General features: G+C 43.7%; 1 protein-coding gene across 1 annotated transcript; it reads right to left on the reverse strand.

Annotated features, from left to right (window-relative positions):
- Window positions 1-8,943: 8,943 nt before the first annotated feature.
- On the reverse strand, window positions 8,944-24,823 carry UBE2QL1 (ubiquitin conjugating enzyme E2 QL1). Its single transcript, XM_088526158.1, has 2 exons — window positions 24,012-24,823; window positions 8,944-10,312 (listed from the first exon to the last, which is right to left on the reverse strand). Exons 1-2 carry the CDS (start codon window positions 24,777-24,779, stop codon window positions 10,181-10,183), a joined length of 900 nt encoding a protein of 299 aa, XP_088382284.1. The 5' UTR covers window positions 24,780-24,823; the 3' UTR covers window positions 8,944-10,180.
- Window positions 24,824-25,150: the final 327 nt, after the last annotated feature.

Raw genomic sequence — 25,150 nt, forward strand, 5'->3', positions numbered from 1 at the left:
AAGTTAATCATTAATTCTGTATCTTGGGCTAATCAGGATATTTGCATAAATGAAGTCATGCTCTAGTGTCTGCAGGACTGAGCCTCGGGCCATAATTTCTTCCAAACAAGTCCCACACTTATAGCTGTGTTAAGTAGCAGCAGCAACTATGACATCTGAGTGTTTAAGGGGACAGGAATTTGCTCAGAATGCGACCTGTTCCAGCCCCTCTCTAAAAGAACAGGAAAAATATTATTATTAGGAGATAAGCACTTGGCAAACCTGCTTTTGTAACTATTTTTAACGGATTATCTCCAGAGGTTTATTTGAAGCCTGCTCGCAATTAGCTACACCCCAGAGCTGTCACGACTTGGTGCTGCCCACTCGCCTGCAATTATAGTAAAGCCAAGCATTCCCTTTCATGGTTCAAACCCTAGATTTTCTCCATTTTTTTGGAACTGGAATAAGATGACCGGTATGTAATTAAAATCACACACATCTGCAGCGCTTCTAGTTATGAAGTGTACCAGTGTCACTGCAGTGTGGCTTACCTCTAGAAAGCCTCAAGGTGAGGGCTTGCGCGGCCCACACATGGGCAAAAGCCTGCGCACAAACTCATCACCAGAATCATTTTTAAAAGCACTAAAATTCTACTGCAAATTTGCAGCTCTAACTTCATATCGACTTAGAAATTTATGAACAACAGTGAGATTTAGAGACTTGCATTTTAAAACTTAGCCAGGACCTTTCAGCCAGTCCCAACCCACCACACTAGGGACTGTGTAATGGGCTGTGAGCCTGTCTGAGCTGTGTGCCCTGCAGTTAGCACTCTGCTCCAGCTATAGTAAGGTTTGCAAGTGACTGAGCAAGACCCTGAAGAGATTTTCAAATGTTCATTGGCTTAGGTCCAAGCCTGGGGTCATAGAACTGCAGAGGATTTAGGCTAGAAGGGACTTCCAGAGATCGTCCAGTTCGATCTTGTGCTCAAAGCACTGGCAAACTTCATAGCTGAATGGGTTGATGAAGGCTTCATTTAGATAAATTTTGAAAAATCTCAAAGAATTCAAAGATTCTACCAGCTCTCTGGGTCAGCTGTTCCCATGCTTAATTACTGTTGTGGTAAAGGTTTTCTTTCTGTTCAATCAAAACGTCCTCAGTTGCAACTTGTCGTTATCTCTTTCCATTTCACTGTGAATCTCTGAGAAGAGTCTGGCATTGAAGGCTTTGGAAAATCCTTCCCTCTGCATTTTTTTTTCAATATACATAGTGTTATCTTTGTATTAATGGACAAAAGCCATTTAAACCTAAGAAATGTTTTTACCGTGAGGGTGGTCAAACACTGGAGTAGGTTACCCGGAACAACTGTGGAGCTTCCACCCTCAAAGCTATCCAGCACCTGATGGGGCAACCTGCTTTAGCCAACCATGCTTTGAACTGGGGAGTTGGACTAGATGATCTCCAGAGGCATCTCCTCTGGCCCTTCACAGCAGCCTGAACAACTCCAGCCAACCCCAGGTCTCTGGTGTCATGTCCTTTTCCCAGTTCCCTGACCACTCTTTGAGTCTATGTACCTTAAATAGCCCACTGACACCCCACATTAATTACATCACAGCTCCAAGTCCCTTCTGAGCTCAGGTATAAATGACAATTTTATCTACATTGCTGGTAGAGGAGGCTGTTCTCAAGGCCTGTCAGAATTAATAAACCTTAATGGCCCTGATGAGCCTCATCTGGGGTTTTAACCCACTCACCCTGCTATGGGCCCAGGAGCTCCATTTAAGTGCAGCCTTGGACTTTCAAGCCTTGCCCGAGTTACCCTGTAAAAGCACCTGTTTCCAGCTTGGCCACATCCAGTGAGCCTCATTGAGCCTGACCTGCAGTCTGACTTCCCAGGTTGACTTCAGGCCAGTCTTGTCACTGTGGACCTTCCTCAGTCTATCCTTGGCTAACTTTACCAGACCTCATTCTGACCTGTGGCTTGGCTTCAGACCATCATCATGAACTTGTCTGGTGACCTAGGCTCTTGGTTCAACCTGACTCTCATCTCCAGGTCTGTCCTGCCCAGGTACTGTGGGGCTGGGCCCTCTGACCTGGCTGGCAAGCCTCCTGCCCTTCCATCCATGTCACTATGCTCAGGTCCTGTCTCCCTGTCTGTTGGCTGCTCCCTGACATTGAGTTCAGCATGCTCTTTTCTCTGATCTGGATTTTGCCCTCGTCTTATAAAATAGTGTAGGAGAAAAAGGCAAAAAGATGAATTTCCTGGTGGTCTTCCAAATTTCTACACATACTCTCACTTTTCATCCCTGCCAGTTTGGCTTTTTTTAATACATATTCCAGGATTTTATGATGTTGTCTGTCAGAAGCTTTCAAAAGAGATCTAGAGTATAACTTGAAGCTTTTCATTCAGGGAGCTGCAATAACTTTATTTTCTTTCCAAAAAAGTTTAACTTTTTTTTTCCAATGCAGTTACAGTAACTGATGGTCACCACGTGTACTCTTCTGGAGACTGTTTCTGACTCTCCTTTTATCATCCTCACCATGCACACTCAGGCCCCTCTAGTTATTTTTATGATTTTTGTTTTTTCATAAAGAATTTAAACTATTATGGACCATATCCAGCTGTCTTTTTGAGAACTGCTACACAAGTTGTAGATTAGACAGCTCCTAGTAAAGCCTGGTCAAGTCATCTGTCAGTGAGGTAGATCTCAAGGAAAATATTCTCTTTTTCTCTTTTTAGGTCACTCCGCTGGTCACTCCGCTTTCTCTGTCGAAAGCTACCAGGAATAATTGAGTGGCAGCAGAGTTGTACGTAAGAGTACATCAAGAGTCATGCTTGTTCTGTTTAGGGTGGAGGAGAGGTGGCAGGTGTCCAAACATAAATACAACTTGTTTCCAAAGGACCCCCAAGAGGCCCAGTGCTTGCGGAAAGCAGCAAAACTGCACTTGCCACGCTAATGCCGAAACCAAGTGCACTTGCAGTGTTATTCCATTTTGCACAATGTAGACTATGAAGGAGCAGAAACACAACACTATTCACTGCTGCAGTGGTAACAGCTGTGCTGCTAGGCCTTGGCCCTTGAACACATCAGCTCTTTGTTCAGGCGCTTTGTTTTTCTGAGTGCTCTGTCAGGGCTCGTGAGGGAGGGCTACTTGACAACACAACTTTATCTCAGAATCGACGCTCAATATGTCATCACTGAAGGTTTTACTATCTAGGAACAGCAACGCGAAGCACACCGGGGAGCAGAGAGGGAAAATTCAGACCCTCGCACTGGCCTTCTTCGAGTCTACAAGGTGGATAGGGGAATTAGATGTGTTGACCAGAATGGGGTCTGTTTCGCAGCAGAATGTGTGCATGAGACAGAAGCTAGTGTGTGGTATTGTGATGTATTCCAGGTGACAGTCCCTCCCAGAAATGTTATCAGCATCTCAAACATTGCTTCACAAAAAGTTTGGAGGATGCTGTAAAACTAGCAAGAGGGCCTTTGGCTGTAGGAATCCAGGAACAGCTCACACTAGCAACCATGAAAGCTCTGCAGTGTGAGATAACAAGTTTGCAAACTTGGCTTACAACAACTTGCTTGCAGAAAACCCCATGTGTAAGCTTTAGCTGTTTTGCTTTACATGCTTTCCTTTGTGTTCTCCCTGCTGATGGAGATACTTTATGGTTTTGCATCGTAAGGAAGGAGTTGCTGTGAAAAGCCTGCTAAGCTCTACGTTCTTCAGTGACAGCAGAATTACAAGCCAGTAAACAAGCCAGATCTCAAAACGCCAGTTTACCTGGGAAATACTTATAGCAGTGGAGCATGTGTGTGCAAAACCTTAGTGTGACTATGCTGCAGTATCCCAGTAGTATCAGGACAAGGCACATGCTAATACATGTGTCACCAGCTGTGTTTCCTTTCCATCAGTGCTAGTGTAGTTAATTAATTTTTGAATTCACATGTATGTAGCCTTCCAGGTACCTCTCAGTCATTCTCAGTTTTGCTTTCAATTATGGTTGACATGATTTAATTCTTAAACGTAACATGATGGAAAAATACCTCTCTGCATTAATGTAATTCAACGAGCTTTAAATAATGAATGAAGGCATATTTCTGAAAGTGTGACTGAAGTCGCATAGTTATGAGCTTAGTGAACCAGACAGAGTTTAACATATTAGGACAGGCACATTTTTGGCCATAAAATTTGTTTTCCCCGCAGTTCTGAAGAGCAAAGCTGGTAGTGTATAAATAATGCCGTTGAATCACATAAATATTTAAGTTGGAATGGAGATCTGTAGTTCAAACTCCAGACTCGCTTCAAAGCTGTATCAGGTTGCTCAGGGCACTGTCAGCTTCAGGGCACAGTCTCAAGTCTCCCAGGATGGAGATTCATTACTTCTCTGGGCAACATATTCTCGGCTTAACTGCTCTCGTGATGAAGCATTTTTTACTCTGCCCACCCGGAGTCTTGTGTGCTGCGACTTGTGTCCATTGCCTCTTTCCCTTCTGCTGGGCATCTCTGAAAAGGGTATGGTGCTATCTTTGCTGTCATCTCCCTTTGGGATTTGGTTGACTGCAATAAGACACCCCCAGGCATCTCTTTCCAGGCTGAACAGAGGCCAGGCCTCTCTCAGCCTCTTCTTGGTGGCCATTCGCTGGGTTCCTTCATGTTGGCCAATGTCTCTTGTATGGGAGAGCTCAAGCTCAAGCTCTAGCTCTCCTATGTAAGACACAGTGCTCCAGATGTGCTCCCACAAACCATAAATAATTTAAAATACATGGGGTCCCTGAGTCAGAAAACACAAAAATACTTGACGACAAAAGATAATGAATGTTAAGTGTAGCAGCAAACACTGAGTTTAAATTGAGCTGAGTATAAACCACAAAGGTTTTGGTGTGTGAGGAGCCAGAATTCTCCTTTGGAAAGACACAACTGCAATGAACTTGCCATCTTCTTTAGCGGTATGAACAAAAAGAGCAAAATAAACAAATAACACCCTGCTGGTTTTGCTGCTGTTATCTCGGTGTTCTATTTTTAAATTAATCAAACAAGCAATTGGGGAAAAGATCAAGTAAACATCTAAATTGTTGTTTCTATTTCTGTGCTAAATGCTATCACCACTGATTTGCCCAAGGCGTGAGGATATTGTTGGCAAAATTTGGCAGGTGTCAGATTGCCATTTGGCTGCTTCTAGAACGAAATGCAGGTTTAAAATGCAAACTCGCATGACCTGTTTCAAGGTTTCCTTAGTGTATCAGTAAAGCTTGGAAGTGATTTATAGGGAGATAAAATTACAAAGGAGAGCAATGTGAATTTCAGAGGGAGTAACAAAATTGTTGGTAACAGAGTGGTGGCAGGGGAAGGAATCGTGGTCTGTCTTCATTCTGTAACTTCTTCCCATGCCTTCCCGGCTGCTCTTGCTGCACCAGTGCACCTCTACTCTTTGCTGTACGAATGAAACTGCCTCTCCAGGGCAGTTGTGCAGATAACAGCGAGTGACTTCCACTCAACCTACCTGCCCTCAGACCTAGTTTGACAGCTACATTATTCTTCAGTTTAAACAAGACTTTAATTGTGTCCTATCATATAGGAAAGCCCACAATACATATTTAGGAACCCATCTGTTCTGCAAAACTGAACCCAGGTCAGACACTTACGAACAGTTTAACTTAATCCAATGAATATAGAAGGTTGTAAAGTACTTGCAGGATGTGGGTGCAAGATAGACTATGTGTTGCCCAGATAAGCTGAGGGGCTTGAAGACCCCCCAGCTTCCCAATGCTGACAATGCATGCCCAGCCCTTGGTTGCTCTCTTCCACTTAGATCAGGAATCTGCTGGAATTCACTGGAAAAGCTGGGAAAGATAGGTGTCCAGCAGCTTTTCCTCAGCGTCGCTACTGTCATCTTTTGCAAGGTGATACGTGTTGCAGAAATTACTTAATATAGGTTGGTGCTTGCCAGGTGGTGATGATAGTTAACTGGAAAAGTACGTTGTATTAGCAGGTTCATCTGCTTAATTCTGTTTGAATAATCCATAGTATACATGGAAATATCTTCATAGCCAGAATGCTAAGCTCCATGTGCCTGAAAATCTTGAAAAGGGAGTAAAGTGTGGCAAAGAAAATCCAAGAGATTAGAACACCATGCACCAGCTGGTTTTGCACTATTTTCTCTGTAGAGTCAGCATATCAAGACTATACTTCTTCAATATTACAAATTCCTGTGGAATTAAGGGTACACACATCCCAGTGTACTGTCCAAAATATAGAGATCACTGCTTGGCACCTGCAACTTAGAATGTATTTTTCTAAATTTTCTAAAATAAATATATATTACACAGTCATATCATGTGGAACCGTTGTACCAGAAAGACTTTGTAGTTCTGATCCTGCTACCTAGGCAAGAAACTCTGATTTAGGACCTTATTTACTGCTTTGGACTAGCAGAACAGATTGAGTCTTCTTTTTATTTCATTTTTTAATGTAATATACTGTTGCAACACTAGTAAACAGACCATACCTCTTATTTTTCCCTGGATTTCAGTCAGAAGTTCATACTGGAATGAATGAGACGCAAGGTCTTTGGAAACAGGGCAAGTTCAGCACTTCTTTGCTGAGTCTTTCATTGTTGATTTTTAGGACCAGTTTCTAAAGCCTGAGAAATATGTTGGCACTTAAATCATGGAGATCTTCAATGTTTAAGTTTTCACAGGCAGTTTTCTTTCTTTCTTTCTTTCTTTCCTTCTTTCTTTCTTTCTTTCTTTCTTTCTTTCTTTCTTTCTTTCTTTCTTTCTTTCTTTCTTTCTTTCTTTCTTTCTTTCTTTCTTTCTTTCTTTCTTTCTTTTTCTTTCTTTCTTTCTTTCTTTCTTTCTTTCTTTCTTTCTTTCTTTCTTTCTTTCTTTCTTTCTTTCTTTCTTTCTTTCTTTCTTTCTTTCTTTCTTTCTTTCTTTCTTTCTTTCTTTCTTTCTTTCTTTCTTTCTTTCTTTCTTTCTTTCTTTCTCTTTCTTTCTTTCTTTCTTTCTTTCCTTTTTTTTCTTATTTCTTTCTTTCTCTCTCCCTTTCTCCCTTTCTCCTTTCTCCTTCCTTCCTTCCTTCCTTCCTTCTTTCCTTCCTTCCTCCCTTCCTTCCTTCCTTCCTTCCTTCCTTCCTTCCTTCCTTCCTTCCTTCCTTCCTTCCTTCCTTCCTTCCTTCCTTCCTTCCTTCCTTCCTTCCTTCCTTCCTTCCTTCCTTCCTCCCTCCCTCCCTCCCTCCCTCCCTCCCTCCCTCCCTTCCTTCCTTCCTTCCTGACTTACAGAGGGTACTTCAAAAGATGTAACCCAAAAAGCCAAGGTGTAGCCTCCTAATATAACTTTACGGCTCCCCAGATGCTAGTTTCAGAGTGATTAAGTGTTCCGGGGACAGCAGATGGAAAACAGTATTCTTGATTCGATGAATATAATGACTGCTGGAGAAACGGCTGGTTTACCAGATCTCATAAGAGTTCTGGGATCGGACGAAGGGGAATATTGCAGTCTCCCATAAGCAGAAGAAATCCCGCCACTTCTTTGACATTTGGGAATTTTGACAAAACCAAAGACTTGCTCAACTATCTTGCTTTGGGCCTGCCTGAGTTTAGTGCCTGGGCCCGAGACTTGACTCCATTTTTCCGCTAACAAGAGCGTGTTTCTCCCTTGCAGCTTCACGTCTCAACACGCTCCTCAGCTGCCGGGAGGGCAGAGCGAGGAGGAAGGAGACGCCACTTGCTGGGACACAGATGGAGGGACCTTTAGGGATCTTTTCTTCACTAGAGCTTCCTCTGCATAACACAGAGGCACCTGGAGCAGCTCTGCAATCCAACCTCTTGTTTAACCAGACATGTTGCTTCATGCTTTTTCTTTAGTAATAGCATGGATACATAAACTACTGATATAGCAAGACAAAAAGCACACACCAATTTTCCTAAAGGAGATGACCCTTCTTTCTGAACCCCTTAATTAACTGCATTCATAGCGGTCTCCCTGCCTCCCTAGGCTGCAGCATCAGCCCTGTGCTCCCTGCTCTCCCCCTTCTCCCGTGTCTCCTCCGCGCAGGGGCTGCTCTCTCCGCACGCTGCTGCTTGAACAGCAGGAGAGTCGCTCCTATTTCTGGTGTGCTAGGAACTTCATCCTGCCCTACTTTATGCATTGAGTCTTCCCTTCTTTCTGCACTAGTGGTTGCTGTAGCTTATCATATGCACCCTGCGCTTCTGCTGCTTCAAAGCACTCTCTTTTCTTTTTCTATTTGCCTTTCCTCCTATTCCACGACGCTGCGCGATGCAGAGAACCTCCTACGGGCAGAAGGCGGCTGTGATTTTTAGCAATGATGTTTGTAATAGCTATTTAAAGCACCCTTCGGGAGATACATAATAAGTAGGTTTGAGGGAAGCGGTAGTAATCCACCTGCTACCTTCCTTCTAGCTAACCCTTTAATTAAATGATAAAGTTGAAGTTCTCAGGAAGATTCGAAACAACCCACTGCCAGAGATGAGCTGAAGAACAGCAGAGAAAGGGATACCCCCTACCCAAGGTTTATGGCATCCTCGCGCTGCTCTCGGCACAACTGGGCTGTGCTGGGGAGGGAAGAGCTTTTAAGGAAGCCAAATAAATAACCTCCTGCTTGCAGCACTAGCCTCTCAGCAGCTTCCACTGGCATTGGAAATTATCCGACACCCAACACAACCCACTAGTTTCCTAGTGACTCTGCTGTCCCTCAGTGCTCTTGACCAGAAGCTGCTCAATCATTTCCATTTGGTCTCGCGCTATCCGTACAATGGGATGTGCTTTCAAACATGTACTTCTTATCCCCCAAAGTCTTACAACCAACCTTATATTGTACTTTCAATTAAAGTAGTACCACAATGGATATATCTGTAAGGTTTCTAGAATTTCACAGTACTAAATTACTAAAGTAATAACTCTGAACACAAAAGTTGGCCAAAATGATTGAATTCTTGAGGCAATGAAAACGATACTGGTGATTTTATTCAGCATGTGTCCAATACGGTTTTCCATTTCAATTCCACATTTTTTAATGCTTTCCTTATAATGCTCTAAACTTTACTTTCAGATTTTTTGGAGTCCCTTAAAAAGTTTTTTGAATCGTTCACCAGAAAACTTAAATTTAATGATTAAATAATAAGAGATTTATATACATCAGGGGGGTTTCTCAGATACTGGGTGGCTCTAAGTACATACAATGTCTATTGAGTAGAAAGAAAAAAGAATCCAGTCATGCAAATCATTTTACAAACCATTTCATTTGCTTTAAAAAGTTTTACTCTGTTACTGGCACATCATTTTAAAGTTAAGCAGATAATTGTTTTTTAAGGTTGCTTTGTCCCTTTCCATTTGTTTTGCCATTTTGCAGAACTGACAGGCCACATGCTACTGTAAAAGGTACTGGACGGTTCAATCACGGTTCTGCTGCCACTGGACACTCCAGGCTTTGCAGTGCGTGATTTCCAAAAATTAAAAAAATAAAAAGAAAAATCTCCTAACTCGCAGTTAACTGCACTGGTGTGTTTCTCACCAGCACACCACAATATCAGCACAGATGGCGGACTGCAGCCCGTTGGGTGATTCCACTCAGTAAATTTTCAACACCAGAACCTTTCATCATGGTAATTCTGTTCCATTTACGAATTAAAGGTCATATATAGAGCACAAATAAGGTGTAAATTTAGTCACAGCAGACCACGGTTCCACATAAAGACAAATCTTCAAGTTATGTTGACCTGCTAGGAGACAAAGATAAACAGCACAGCAAACATGTACCTGCAATGCACTGCTTCCCTATTAAATATTAACGGTTTCATTTACATTTAAATGAACTGAGCAGCAATGGACAGACCTCCCAGTACTGCTGTTTGGTGCTGCTGTCATGGAAAGAAGCTGCAGACAATGTGGTTCGTATGGGGGCTAATGATGCCGTCTCAACCGCCGCTCGGGTGACTTCGATGACGATCGGTCTTCAGTCTTGAAATATCATCCTGAACAGCTTTTTTTTTTCTTTTTTTTTTCCTTTTTTCCCCTTTTCTCTCTCTCTCTTTCTTCCTTTGTAAACACATCTGTTTATAAATAACTTAGGTGTCCCCTTGACATTCACGGTACCTAACTGAAGCTGGAACAGAAAAGGATGGGTGGTGTGGAGCACGCAGGAGATGTCACAGTACTCGTGGTTAGCGCTGCGGCCGCCCGCCTCAGCCGTCGGAGACGGGCGGGGTGACCCACCCGTACTTTTCATGGGTCTTCACCAAACTCTTAAACGTGGCTTCAGCTTCCTTACGGCTGAAGGACTTTTTTGACTTGCCAGCTTTCCTGCAGATACGGCCCTGCGCCGAAGAGAAGAGAAAACCTGCATTAAACACACGACCGCGCGCCTGCAAGGCACAGCTGAAGTTTTCCACACGCCAGACCAACAGCCATTCGCTTGCACACACCAGAAAAGAGAGTTCCCCAACTGGGACAAATATGTTATCAGGGATGATTAAAAACGATATGCGATAAAGAGGAAAAGCCATCTGCTGGCTATTTTTTCCCAGAGAAGGCACGTGCTGGCACATGGCCTGAGCGCGGCGCAAAGCCATGGCTGTCACTCAGCTCACACCTCGTGCTGCAACGGGGGCCCTCGCTGGGACAAATGAAGGGGTCTCGGCCACCAAGTGTTTGGAGCGGAACCGTGCTAAGTCCTCAGGCCTCCATCTGATCCCAACTGCGGGCCTGAGAAGAGGTCACGGCTTTCCCTAAGAAGAGAAGTACCGTATAACCAGCTTGCTTACAAACTCCATTAAAACACCCTACTTTGTTTACTCACAACACATTGGCTTGATGATAAGCAAAAATATAAACACTCAAACCTGCAGCACCTTCATTAGTTGGGAATCCAATATCACCCCTAGATGCACGGCAGGATGTAATTTCGAATCTTTGCTTAGCAATGTGGACACTCAGTGAGTTCTGAACAGCTTACCTCATTTTGCACACTGTTCCACGGCAATTACCAGGTAACAGAGACACAAAAAGAGAAACAGAGCTGCAGATTTATGCTGCTCCACAACAGCAATACCCTTTAAGGTATTTATGCTTATTGGATTTGCCACATAACAGACATTTGTCATAGTCACAAATCTAAAAATGTTTATAAACTGATAGACTGCCCTGAAAGCCTTTGTTTGAGCAAAGAGTATTTGAGGAGTAGTTATTCTACAGTAGCAGAATAGTAGAATGTATTCATTCTACAGAGCTACAGTTATTGAGAACAGGGTTCACATTTCTGCACTCCTTTGCTGAAAATGCCAAGCCAGGTCGCATTTTTTCCTTCCCATATTTTGTTGCCAATTCGCAATGTAAACTGAATACTGCCTTTCTTAACCATGTGGAACAAGTAATAATGAAAAAAATAATTAGGTATATGAAGGGAAAAGAGGGGGAAAAGGGAAAAAGAAAACCAGCAATCAACTCTGTCCTCAGAGCAGCAAAGTTATTTTTACAGACTAAAATGAATGTGGTTACTTTGCAGCTGGGACAAATCATCTCCTCCTAGAAAGCTGTCACAACATTGCATGGATATGCTTTCGCGTTCAGCACTCTTATTATTGCAATAACATTACGGCCATAAGAGTTAAAAGAGCTGTTTCCCACTCCTCTTTTAATGAGTAATTTTGACATGTGATTTCACTTGCTTTAGAGCCTAGACTATCTAAAGGTTGGGACTGTCTCAGACTATCTAACTACCAGACTGGATTTATTTGCAGCCAGCTTATACCCCTTTGGTCCTGGGACAACACAGTTCTGTCTCACATTTTCACCATTTGATGTTTTTGCTCTCCTTTCCCTTGATCCCTGTTTACAGCCACATTACTTCTTAAATACTCTTCTGCTAGGCTAAACAGCAAAGAGAACTTCCCAGTCCCCACACGAACTCAACAATTAGTATTTCCCAAATAAGGATGATCTGGATTGTACCTGATTTAATCAATGTAAAAAAAAAATCTCAGCAAATGTTCCTTTTTAGTCCTGGGTAAGAATTTTCAAAATCTCATGTGTGCTAGTTGTTATATTGCTCCTCTCTCAAGAATTGCTATTCAAGCTGGGTGCTGAAAACATACTCACATTCTTATTGGCTAATTGTCTTATATATGCTGCAGGAGTATTTTTGTTATTACAAAACCTATTTTCTATTTTCTTCCTAAACTAGGCTGCCTTCCATTAGCAGGTGAAACCAACACAGGAAGTGATGTCCTCATCAAATATAGCATGAACCTACTCTACTATTAATTTATGGATTAGGTCCATTTGCCAATTTATACATAGGATTTTTTTTCTGTCATTTCAGGCTTTGATACCTTTTTGAATTGTTTGCATGGCACCTAGTACAGTGTGATCTATGTCTTATTATTAGTATCATGACAAAGCTTTGTCATTCTTTACCTAGAAATAGGATCTTTGCAGTAAGAATAATCATCACTCATATTCAACGTCAACTACCTACTGCTCTGAAACAAGGAACAGATGAATTCTTCGGCCTTCCAATCCTGCAATGACTATCATGCTGTCTAAAATGTTACTGCAGCTAGAACAGATGAAGTGAGCATCTTTCCATAAGCATATTTTCATACTTGTTATTCATGTAACAAATCATTACACCGACTTCTGAGGTGTATTCAGGCACCATATGTGGGCTGTATGTAAACTGCATCATCAAAGACTAGCTAATTCTACCAGCTTCCATGTGTGTATTTCTACACACTTAGACAGCAGCTGTGGGGGGCACGGTTATCACTGTCTCTTACTAACCAATATCCTGCCAGTTGTTTATAACCTGGATGAAACTTAACCTCCTGGGTTTGCCTCACCAAACAGCTGAAGTAAAGCGAAAGAGGAGTGGAATTTCAGTCAGAACAACTCCGATGCTTTTGAGATGATACTGGAGTGATACTGTGTTAATGGTTTTTGGTAATCCACCATTCCTACAACCTTTTCCCAAGGTTAACTAAAAATTTGTGCTCTATGATAAAAGAGTATGTCAGACAGCTATTTTAACAGGCACTGCTGTCGATTCAGACTACCAGATGTTTTCAGGTTGCTGCTTAAACATGCGGCAACTTCCACTTTGGCTCTGGCCAGGAGACTCTGAGCTGCTGCATGTTGTAAAATATGATAAATGCAGTAAATATGGTATGCAAATATCGAAGGGCTCATAGCACAGTTGTATTTTGCCTAATCTCTAAACCACATGAGATGTCACTACAACCATAGTAACGAGACAAGATCACTTGCATGGCTGATGTTTTGATGCACCCAGCACCCAATATTCAAGAAAAGACATCAAACTGACTGCTGAACAACATGAGAAGATCCCACAAAAGATTAAAAGTAGCAAAGAAAACCCACGAGAGTTTTCCATAAAGATATTAATGACAACTTTAATGTGAAGAAAGTCGTACTAGAGCTTATTCGAGTATTGCAATACTTTTGCTTTTCATAACCGGCAATTGGTTATTTCAGATTTTTTTATCTGCTGTAGCTCTATGCATGTATGAAGATACAATTTTAACAACCCAGGGACATGTGAAAGGTGAAAGCAAATCCGGCTGCTCTTGCACAGCCATGCCGAAGCGCAGGACGACACGAGCTGCACGGAGCCTTCTCACTCACCCCTGCTCCGACTGTACCTCATTTCCACTGGGACCAAGTGCCCGTCACTCAGCTACCCGCTGCCTTCCTGAACTAATGGCTCGGAGCGGCCAACATCCTGTTAACTGCGTTGGGAGAGGAGCTCGCCTGCTACATGTGGCCTCTTCAAGCCCCCGCTGATATGGAGGGATGACTCCCTCCTTCCATATGCAGCAAAGGACCTATGTAAATCCCACACAGGATTTGGCACCCTCATTTATGCAGCACTGTGGGCAAACTGTGCGAGCTGGCAGCTTTTCTGCTTCTCAGGGATGCCGCCAGAGTTTGCACATTTTTTCCCAAACTGTCGGTGTATCTGTAGGCCCCCTCCTCTAGGATATGGTGTCACATTGCAGAATAGCCTCAGCAATACTCACCTCAACATCGTGTCTCAAAACGGTCTGAAGACAGACTTAAGTTCTGTACAGAGACACCCCATACGAGGCCTTTCTTGCTTTGGAATACCACTCCAAGCATGCTTTCCCCTCACTTCAGGCCTAGGTACCATAGAAAAACATTCCCAACATTTCTTTTGGTATTTCCAGAATCAGGATGGCCTCGAGGGGATTTCTGTGGCAGTGATGAAAGGCCTTTTCTCTCTCATCAAACCAATTCTCTTTGGTAGCTCTCAGGCACAAAACCACTGTGTGTGGATGGTGCCAGGTGTTCTGGTACCTGAAAGCACTGAACTACCCAAGAGCGACCGGCCACAGCCAGAACCACAAGACTGTGGAAGGGCTGGTTGGAAGGGACCTCTGGCTGGTATTTCAGATGTCAAAAGGAAGCATAGGTAAAGTTGAGTTTCGTCCCTGCAGCTCTTAAACAGTTGTGCCCCACTGCAGCTTGCTGTGCCCACAAGGCAGCAGCTTCCAGGACCCACCACCAAGTAAAGGGCAAGAGATGGAAAATAAGCAAAGGTTTAGGCAGGTACACAAAAGACAGGAGGAATTCACCGTGACCCGTCGTAGCCCTGGTGACCCCTCCAAAGACAGGCAGGACACCCGCCAGTACGTGTCCCACTTTCTGAGTAGGTCTGTTGGCCTCAGCTTCTCCATGGGTGACGCAAAAACGCAGATCTGGAGCTGCAGCACGATGTATCACACGGTGCATTCAAAGCTGCACACTGCGCAAACACAACCCGCTGTTTTCAGATAAGTAAGAGAGGTATATACTGCTAAAAGCCTACACTGCTCTCTTTTAGAATATTTAAGCAAGTTTTCCAGAAAAAAAAAAATTGGCCTCAGACAAACTATACTGTCATTAAAATCTGAACAATGCTTAAATGGGCTAGTATCATGCTTTCAGTGCAGTAACTAACCGCAATATGCTATAACATCATTTTTAGAGTTAACGTGCACACTCTCTCCCCTCCCAATTACATGGTTATAATTTTTTTCCTTAATGGACTGATGAGACACAGTTAAGCACATTTCCGAAATGACATATAATTTGTTTTGCACTATATATAATTATTAGCTATAGCTGAAATTAAGTAGTATAGAAAATGACACAGACAAATGCTGTTAATGCATGGCACAAGTGAATTACAGATTAAATGCTTTTCTGCAAATGTGTAATTTCTGAAGCAATATTTCTATGCCTTTTTAAACTCCTTTGTAAGAATAATCCCTAGAAAGAAGCGGAAACTCAGCAAGTTCCAGCTTTGGTGCATACTATGAATTGCTCCTTTTGGGAATATGACTATTCATTGCCTAGGAAAAGAAATCAGAGTTCCAGCTGAGCAATTATTAGCACTCACGAGTCTGTGTGCAGTCCTTATGCAATTAGCTCTTAATCAATATGAACACCTCTAGCCTTAATCCCTCTTTGACAGCTACAGAACCCCGTGCTGCTTCCCCTTGCTTTTCCTTGGAGCCAGCATAGAGCCAGCAACATGACTTCTATATAGCTGAGGGTTAAGAAATGTCCTCCCTGCATTTTAAGGCTAGGGGGAACACTGTTTTGACAAGAGGACTGGAGAATTTGGACAGCCAATGACATTCTCGGAATATGCCTCTAAATCCTCTAATGCTAACAATGTGCTCTTACAATATGGCTTAAATTAGCCTAACGAGGGGCTTCAGCCAAAAGAGTTCCTCTCCTCTGCCACCAAAAGGTCACCTGCTCCACTAGCGGACAACGAGTCACTGTCTGTGTCAGTTCTCCGCCGAGCCCCCTGGACTGTATCTGCAGGGAATCGATGGCAGCCGTAACCAGGAGTAGGTTGTAGTCCAGGTGAAAGGCTGGGAACACGGCAACCCACAGATTGTCCAACTCATGAAACTGCAGGTAACTGAGTGAAATAGACAGAAACACGGTTGTGAACCACAGCCAAGCCAAGCCAAGGCAGCCCAAGGCAAAGCAGCCCACCAATCCCTCAGGCTGGATCCCAAACCCAGAGAAGTTACAGCGCAAAAAATGGGAGAGTGCAGCAGGGAGAGAAACACCGCTTCGTTCCACATTTCCCAAAGTTTCGCCATGACAAAACAACAGAACTAAAATCAGACTACCTTTAGGAACACCAAACTCAGTTAGAAGCGTGTTGAGTTAGGACCGGATCAGCACAAACTGATGTGCTTTCTTCCTTCGCCGTTTGCACTAATGTGTCGGTCTCCTGACTATGTTTCATATTGATCCGCATGGACAGTCTCCCACAGTCTCCCTTCCTGAGTGCTTTAAGGATGCACCTTTAGATCTCCTTTGGAAAAGAAGGATTATCTACACTTCACAGGTGGAAAAGAATATACTGAATATGTGACTTCACGGCAGTTGTCACTGGCAAAATCTGAAACTTCTTACTGGCCTGGGGTTTTGTAACCACTCATAACACAAACCTAAGATCAGGACAAATATCTGGTTATGTCTCATCTCATAAAACCTGACTATGAAAAGCATTTGAGCTCCAGGCCATTTCATAAAGGCAGCTTATTCTTCCTTTCTCAGGTTCATTTTTTTTCCTCTTTGGATTTAGATTTGGGATTGTTACTGATTTGTTACGGTATCAAGAGGTGACTGCAGAAGTTCTACGTATTTTGAAGCGCCTGTGCCAAAGAGGACTAAATCACCGAGAAGGTTTGATTTGACAACACGCACAAAGTCACGACGTAGAGAGAAAAGGTGTTTTTCATTGACTGAACCAGCAGGTGCATGAGGAAGGCATGTGGCATGTATCTGTCACACACAGCTGAGTACAGGCTTAATTAATGTACCACTCCTCAATCTGCCTTTTAACTGGAAGGGGGCAGGTCAGGCTGGCACCTTGATTTTATTTCAGAACAAGTACCACAGCGGTCAGTTGGAGGTTTCTGGCAGACTGCAGCAGCCTCCAGAGATGACTGTTTAGAGCACAACTGAACCACGTGTCAGACCAGCCCCATATACCACATGCTCTCCAATAATACGATATACTTCAATAATAATTAAAACAATAATTCAATAAAAGAATGGTATTCCAGTTGGACGACTGGATCCTCTGTGCATTAAATTTCATGTATGCTTTGAGCCACTCTGGTGGAATAATCATTGCAGCCTCTGAAGTTCTCCTTGGTTAACTGCAGAGTAATTGCACCTGACTGTCCATCCATCCTCATATCTTCTCCATGCCTAATTTCAACTTTACCTTTTTTTTTTTTTTTTTGCATAGTTGTAGATAAAGAAAAATTGTCAAATGGAAACTGAATATAATAAAATCAAAACTGAAAAACTGAATACGTGAAAGGAGGAGGAGATCTTCCCCGTTTCTCAACAGTCCAAAGAAGTTCAGCTGAGAAAAGAAACTGATGTTCCACTTTGTCATAGAAGAGATCCATTCAGGGGAACATCCTTGGATCAAGCCTGTCAAAAAGACACCAAATAAATGATAACTGTGCAGTTACTGATGTTCTATCTAGAAGCCTCTGTCCATGCATGGGAATTTCTGGGCATTGTGCAGATCCTAAGAAATCTGCGTATACTTGAAGCTAAACAATTGAAGGAAGAGTAAATCTTCCTCAAATTAGAAAACTAGTTCTATCTGAATATAGCTTCAATGAAGAAAATGAGGGCTTCTTTTACAATTCAGGGAAGAGGAATTTTGTTCTTTTTGAGCAAATTCAATTTTGTTGTGATCCACAGCAGGCAATTCTTTTGAATTATTACTAGGGGATGGCCCAAGCATTACAAGGAGGAATTAGTTCTACATGCTAGAAAAGCATGTTTCAAAAGAAGCAGTTTGTTTCAATTTAGCGATTTAACTTAATTGATGACTACTCTAACAATAAGGATGATAACTGAACGTACTTTAAAATCTCTACCAAAAATATCCTTTTTTTATGTTTTGAAGCATATGAAGAATGGAGATTATGTTCCCTCTGCTGTTTAAAAGAATTAGAGCAACCTCCTACTTCAATGAGCTGGAATCCCTGCGTCTTCATTCCTCTCTGTAGAATATATTTGCATAATAATACAGTCTATAGTCAGAACAATAATATATCAGAGTACACATGAACAGTGTTTCTTCCAGCCCATTCATCATTCCTGGCATCTCAGCACAGCAAATACATGCTCCCTCTTAAGCTTCAGCTTGAAAACCTGAGATTTCTCAATGGCAATAAAAGAAAAAACGTTACAAGGCCAATACATCTTATTTTTTTCTCTAACTAAGCAATGTTATTTGCTACCTCTTTGGCTCAGAGTTTATGTCTTTGCACGGGGTACAAAGTCCAAAGCCTCATTCTTTGTCTCCTACTAAACTGTGTATAGGAGTTGATGCGTTTCTCAACCACAGACCTATACCAGCATTCCTTCCTTTGATGATAACTGACACAATTTGCTCAACAAAAAGCAAAACATGAGCCACTGTTTTTTAAAAGAAGTTACATGGCAGCATGGCTTAAAATAATCTAGGGAGCACTGTACTTTCTGTACATATATATCTCTATATATATCTGTAGCATTTGAGATTATCTGATTTATTCATGGCTACAGTCCCCAAATGGAGTATCTGGAGCATGGTGAAAGCCCGTGGATTTGCAATTAATTTCTGCTATATAAATGTGAAAGACCTGCAGTCTGCTGACCTTCTGGACACTATATAAGTCCCATCTGTTATCAGTTCGCTCATACTTTTGTTTGAAGGGATGAAGAGGAAGCCATTTACACTATGATTGGCAGCTACATTCTGTATTTGCTTTTCATAAATAACCCCGGTGATTATACCACTCAGTTGTTTCAATCCTGTAGAAGACAGCTGTGATACTAGTATTTTAAAAATTGAAAGACCGAATAGTCCAGTATTTGTCTAAGCCACGTAACCCTCGAAGCAAACTAGATTGCATTGAGGTACTTCTAACACTACAGTGTGAACGATGGAAGTACAATATAGTGGCATTTTTTTATTAGAATTCAGGAAGTAGAATCTGAATTAGAAATTGTGCCTTGATTTTAATTTAAAACCTTTACAGCATCCTACAAGAGTCAGAGCACTCATAGCTAGGAGTTTACCTTTCCTATTTCAGGACTGTATGTCCTAACAAAATTTTTATCCTACTTACTGAGAGAAAGGGAACATATTTTCTTGAAAACAAGGAACATTTAACCCTGTGCAATCTGCAGAATGACCTGGTAGTGACAGTCACCTTTAGCTGGCAGGCCTGTCCCCAGCATCTACTGAGAGAACAAGTGACTCATAAAGAGGAGGACAAAATGGCTACTGATCACTTTTAAGGCCCAAGGTCCTTATCAGGTACAGCTATATTCTTTAAAAAGGTGAGCAGTTCATTATCTATATTACTCCTACATCACCACAAATGACTTTGTCTTCTCTCAAACACCTACTAAACCACAGTCAGATCATTCCTGACATCAAATCCTCTTCCACTTCTGGATCAAGTCTCTCTCTTCTCAGTCTGGCCCATATTATCTGCCATGCTTTTAAGTGAGAGAACATTCCTGCTGTCCTCAATCATGTACACTATTAAACGATAATCGCAAGGGCCCTCCCACTTTTTCATTACTATCATATGACTGGCATTACTCCAGCTTCCTTTATTCAGTGATTAAAAGTTATTAGTATTATCATGACAGTGATACCGCTATCAGGAAGCCGGTAACAATAGATTAATTTTAAAATCTCTGTTGTAAGGTTCATATTATTAATAAACATTTTAAACGTGAGCCACTAACAAGGAATAAATACTAAACATGTAATTCCTGGAGCCTAGATAAACAGATAAATATGGGAGTTCCGTCTAGACAAGAATGTTAAACAGTTGCCTCCAGGTCAACAAACAACTGTTATTTAAATTACTTTGTTAGTGTCATCCTGCTTCTTTGGGGAAAATCCTGGCCCAACAGCAGCTAAGAGCTATTTTTATCACCAGTTCAACGGGGCCAAGTCTTTGCCCAATATGAGGGGAGTCAGTGAGCAATAAGCTTAAGAGGAAGCAAGCGCAATGTCAGCTTTTTAAAAACCAAGGCTATGGTTGAGTTAAGGACAACACCAAGTTTTTAAAATAAGATTCTGGATTTCAGACAGATAAACAGTTCTAGGCCTTTGATGTACTGAGAATTCCCCCCAAGATACTGGCTAGAACTGTGTGGATAATTGATTTTTCAGCTGAGTGGCTGAACCAACCAAGCAAACAAATCCCAACTTGTTTGTTAATTAACATGTTTTTCTCCCCTAAAACTTGGGGAGAGGGGGGAGGCGGAAGTAAAAGTACAGTTTGAGATTGCCAAATTATTGCATTCAACCTGAAACTCTCTCTTCCATTTCAAACGTTTTTCCAGATTTTAAAAGCACTCATAATGAAACTTGTGCTAGGAAGCAGGGGAAACTACAGAAACTCAAAGTAATTCCCGGCCTATCAAGCGCGCCGCTGCAGCCCACGATGGAGGGCATCCCTCAAGCAAGGTCGCCTGCACCACGGGCTTCTCGCTCACTGAATTCGGAGAAACACCCTCCCTACCTGCAGACTTCCCAGGAGAAAGGCCCAAGGGCACATTCCTGAGAATTGAACTTATGTTTCCCCACATACAAGGGCAGTGACTTAAACACAGTGCTGAAAAGCAGTGGAAAGGTGCTATTGCTCCGTTTCCTTCAATCCTTCCTTCAGTTTTCTTATGAGCCTGGCTTTGAGATCAAATGTTTCACTTGCAAAATGTCAAAATGAATTATGTAAATTTTTATTTTACTCTTAAAAAATCTGTTAAATCCGTTTTTTAAAAAAATCCGAATTTCAAGAGTATCGGTCAAGAGTATTGGTCAAGGTCAAGAGTATTGGCTCCCCCAAAACATGTTTCAGTGTTATTTTCATTTGCTTTGAGACCACTTTGTCAAAAAAAAAAAAAGAAGCTATGTAGATTCATATGTTATTTTTAGGCTCAACAAAGACTAACTGGTACCATAATTTTCTCCAAAAAATTAAAAACAACCATTAAACAGCAACATTATAGTTAGTATTTGGAAACAGAATTGATTATAAACAGTGAACGAAACCAACCGCCCTAGTTTTATCATTCAAATTAATATAACGAAACTCTGGGTTGGTGAAAAGTTCTGGTCTGCCTACTCACATCTGTTGTCATATTAAAGATGCACAGTTTTGTATGTGTCACAGGCTCAACAATCTGCAATGATTTCGCATTAAATCATCAAACTACTAATTGGTGACATTTATTTAATCTTAAAGGTTTTAATTAATTCTTCCAAATGCTGCTAAGAGCCCGGTTCCCTGCATACTCTGCAAGGCAAATCCCATTAAAGGCTCCCGTTGACTGTAATGGGAGCCAGGCTGGTTCCATACGGAGACAGCTCCTGCAAGTGGCTATGGTAAGGCCTGCAATGAGGATTTACAAGGGCATCATATTATATTTACAAGGCTTTATAATTCCCTATGAGCACAGCACTGGTTACGGCAGCTTCACAGCCTCTCACCAGAGTGGGGACTAACAGCATCGTTTGCTCGTGCACCATCATTTCTAGAAAGCAGCAACGGGACCGAGATCTTTCAACCTTTCTGAGGGCTAAGAAGCCTACTTAGCATTTCACACTATATGTGGTACATAATATTTACAGAAATTAAATAAATTAGCCTCACATAAGCCATCACCATTTGCCCACGAAGACTCACTGTGCCCAGCAAGACTGCCTACAGCATGAGAGGAGTTACGAAAAACAGCCCTGTAGCTCAGGCAAATGCAGCACCTCCATCAGCAACGCTTTGGGGTTTTTTTGTGGCCCTGTTTTCTTTCAGAATTTACAGTCAAAATAAAGGTAATCTTTAAAATAAAAAATGAAAAGGGGATACAGGAGTGTCTGTTGCACTTTGAGCTGCATTATGCAATTGAATCAAGATTACATAACCCGAGTGTGATTACAGAAACGTGGCTCCCATTACACAGAGCCTGGCTATGATTACAGGGTGGCAATCCATCACGGACTACAAGTCTGTAACCGAGAAATTAAATTTATTATTATTATCTTTTAACATATTAAAGTGGAATGCACATCATGAGACTTTGAAATACGCATTTTATAACTATTTAACTACTCACTTACTGGCAGTATTTTTTTTCAGCATTTTTAGTTTTATTCCGCAAGCACACGTCCATTCTCATTTTATAATTAACACCCTAGGCTTCTGGAAGGATGTTATTGAAACGCTTTTATCTAAAATCTGCTTATTAATTATGCACACATAAACATCCTTTGTTACCAGAAATTATTATTACTTTCTAGAAATCTCCTCAGTGGTTTAGGAAAGAAAAGTATCAGGTTATATAATGTGTAACTTCGTATTTATTATTAATCAAGTGATTTAATGTGTTTCTTTACTGAGTCCTTCTCAGTTAACCCTTTCATCTTTTTATATTCGGTACTGCAGAAGGAGATCCAATTGTTAAAAATGGTGAGAATTCAGCACCGTCCTTCTAAACCCTGTTTAAAATAATAAGAAATATTGCTTCTTATAAAAAGAGATGGATTAAGAAATACTGAGACTACTAGCTACAAAACTTTAATATAACTTGGATTCAAGGTAAATTAAGGCCCTTTTTTTTTTCTGGTAGATGTTTTTTATATCCCAAGGTGACCTATCCTAGAGAACCTGACCTCTTCAGATGAAGTGCAGAAAAAAATATATTATCTAGTTAAAAAAGGGGTCAGTCGGCCTGAATCAAACACAGACAAAAAAAAAAGGAGGAAAAGCCATTTATGAAAGAGTCCATTAAATAATCAAAATAAATATTTTGTGTCAGAAAAACTGAATCTTTACTTCTGCTCAGGCAAGCAGTTCCACAGAGGCCGAGAGGAGTAACCTTATTTTTTAGTCAAATAAGAAAACACAGTATTATCAGATAAAAGCTGGAGAAGTTGTTTTGCATCTTTTATGGACAGACACGGGGCCGTGCGTGTGTTGTGGCCACCGGGTTCAAGGGCACCCACGAAGCGAAGCAGAAGGGCAGCCTGCCACGGCCATGTGCACACTGCTGCGATAATGCCCAGAAAAGAAGGGCAGGCTGCAGGCTGCAGCTGAAATATTTACCCAGTTACTTATAGCACCCTATGAAACACTTCTGTTCTAAGCATATGCTGCAGGAGAGAAAGAAAAAAAGGGTAATTTGCAGGAGAGGAAAAAAATGCATAAGATACCAATGTGTTTATCAGGGAGAAAACAGGCCTGTCGTTTGACGTTTTCTGCTGAGGGAATTGAGAGACGGCTCCAGAAAGCCGGCCTGGCAGGAATTTCTCACTGCTGCAAGCGAAGCAGGTATCATCCTCATTTATTTGCTCCTTGCGGGCGGTGAGATTTTTAAAGGGGCTCAACTTTGCCAGCAGCTGCGGCGAGAAGCGCGGGGCGCCCCTGGGCCGGTCCTTTGTGCGGAGCTGCACACGGGTGCCGGGGGTCCCCCCTTCCCCGCCGGCAGGATTCGGAGGAGCGCGGGGCCCCGAACAAAGAGCAAGAGCCACGGCCCTGGTGCTGCATCCTTCGCCGCTGGCAGGGGCACTGGCCAGCCTGGCTCAGCGGCGAGTGAAGAGCAGGAGGCAGGGCCCTGGGCCCCCAAACCCAGCCAAAGCCGCAGGGACAAAGGGAGGATGCCTTGGAGGCACTTGCTCCTCACCCCTCCAAGCTGCCTCCCACTTCTGCCATGCTACCCAAGAGGGACCCCCGCAACGAGCACCACATGCATGTCCCTACACGCATATCCCCATCTCCTTCCCACTGACGACACCCGGAGCTCGGGGAGAGATGTCACCCTGGCCTGGCCAAGGTCGGCCACCCTTCCTTGTGCCCCTCCATCACACACACACATACGCGCACGGACGGCTCCATCCCACACACAGACATGGATGGCTCCATCCCACGGCCCCCCTACCTGCCCCTTGACCAGGCTGGCTGCAAACTGCCTCATGACGGCCTCCACCGTGTAGGCGCTGGACCAGCCGCGGGGGGTGAGCAGCTCCATGCAGATGGCCCCGCCGTCCAGCACGTAGCCGTTCTCCAGGCGCGGGCTGAGCACCCGCATGAAGGGCGGCGAGAAGGGGAAGTTGTCGGGGAAGGTGAGGTTGAGCAGGATGTACTCCGTGTTGGTCTCCTTCATGTCCTGCCACAGCACCGAGTCCTTGTCCACTTGGTGCAGCTTCACGTTCCAGTCGAAGAGGCTCTCGTCCACCAGCTCCACGGAGATGAAGCGGTCGCTGAGGCGGGCGATGTCCTGCAGCTCCTTCATGAGCCGCCGCGTCCTCACTTGCGCGCAGTGCTGCTGCCGGCCGGCGGGCGCGAGCGGCGCGGGGCCCGCGGGCAGCGGCCCGAGCGGCGCCGCTCCGGGCCGCCCCGCCGCCGCCTTGCCCTCCCTGGCCGGGCCGGCCTCCCTGGCCGCCTCGCGGGGCCTCTCGCGGCCGCCGCCCGGGCCGGGCTGCGCCTCCGGCGCCCTCCTGCCCCGCTGCCCGCCCGGGCTGCCCTCGCCGCCGCCGCCGCCCGCCGGCGCCTTGTGGCCGCCGCTCTTCTGGGTGCCCTTGGCGCGCAGCGACGAGCCCTGCTGGCCGCTGCTGCTGCTGCGCGCGTGGTGGTGCTGGTGCTTGGGGTCCTCCGTGTCCCGGTTGTGCAGCCGAATGAGGCCGATTTTCCGGAGCAGAGTGGCCATGTTGCGCGCGACGGCTCTTTTCCTCCTTTTCTCTCCTTTGCTCTCTTTTTGTTTTCTCTTAAAAGCCCCCCGCCGGAGGGGCAGGCGCCGCGAGGAGGGCGAGCGCCGGCCCCGCGATGCGGAGCGCGGAGGAAGCGGCGCCGCCGCCGCCGCTGCGCGCAGGATGCGGCGCCGCCGCCGCGCACACGCCGCGCTCCCTAGCGCTGCGCCGGGGCTGCCCGCGGAGGCATCAGCGAGCCGGAATCCCCTCCAAAGTTGGTGGGGGGAGGAGGGAAAAAAAAAAAAAGAAAAAAAAAAAAAAGGCAGCAGCAGCAGCGAGCCGAGCCGCCCCCTCCTGCCGGCGCAGCACGAGCGGCTGGAACGGGCCAGAA

The sequence above is a fragment of the Tinamus guttatus genome, unplaced genomic scaffold (assembly GCF_059628265.1).
Source record: "Tinamus guttatus ecotype Peru unplaced genomic scaffold, ASM5962826v1 Tinamus_guttatus_pri_ptg000025l, whole genome shotgun sequence".
Lineage (NCBI taxonomy): Eukaryota > Metazoa > Chordata > Aves > Tinamiformes > Tinamidae > Tinamus > Tinamus guttatus.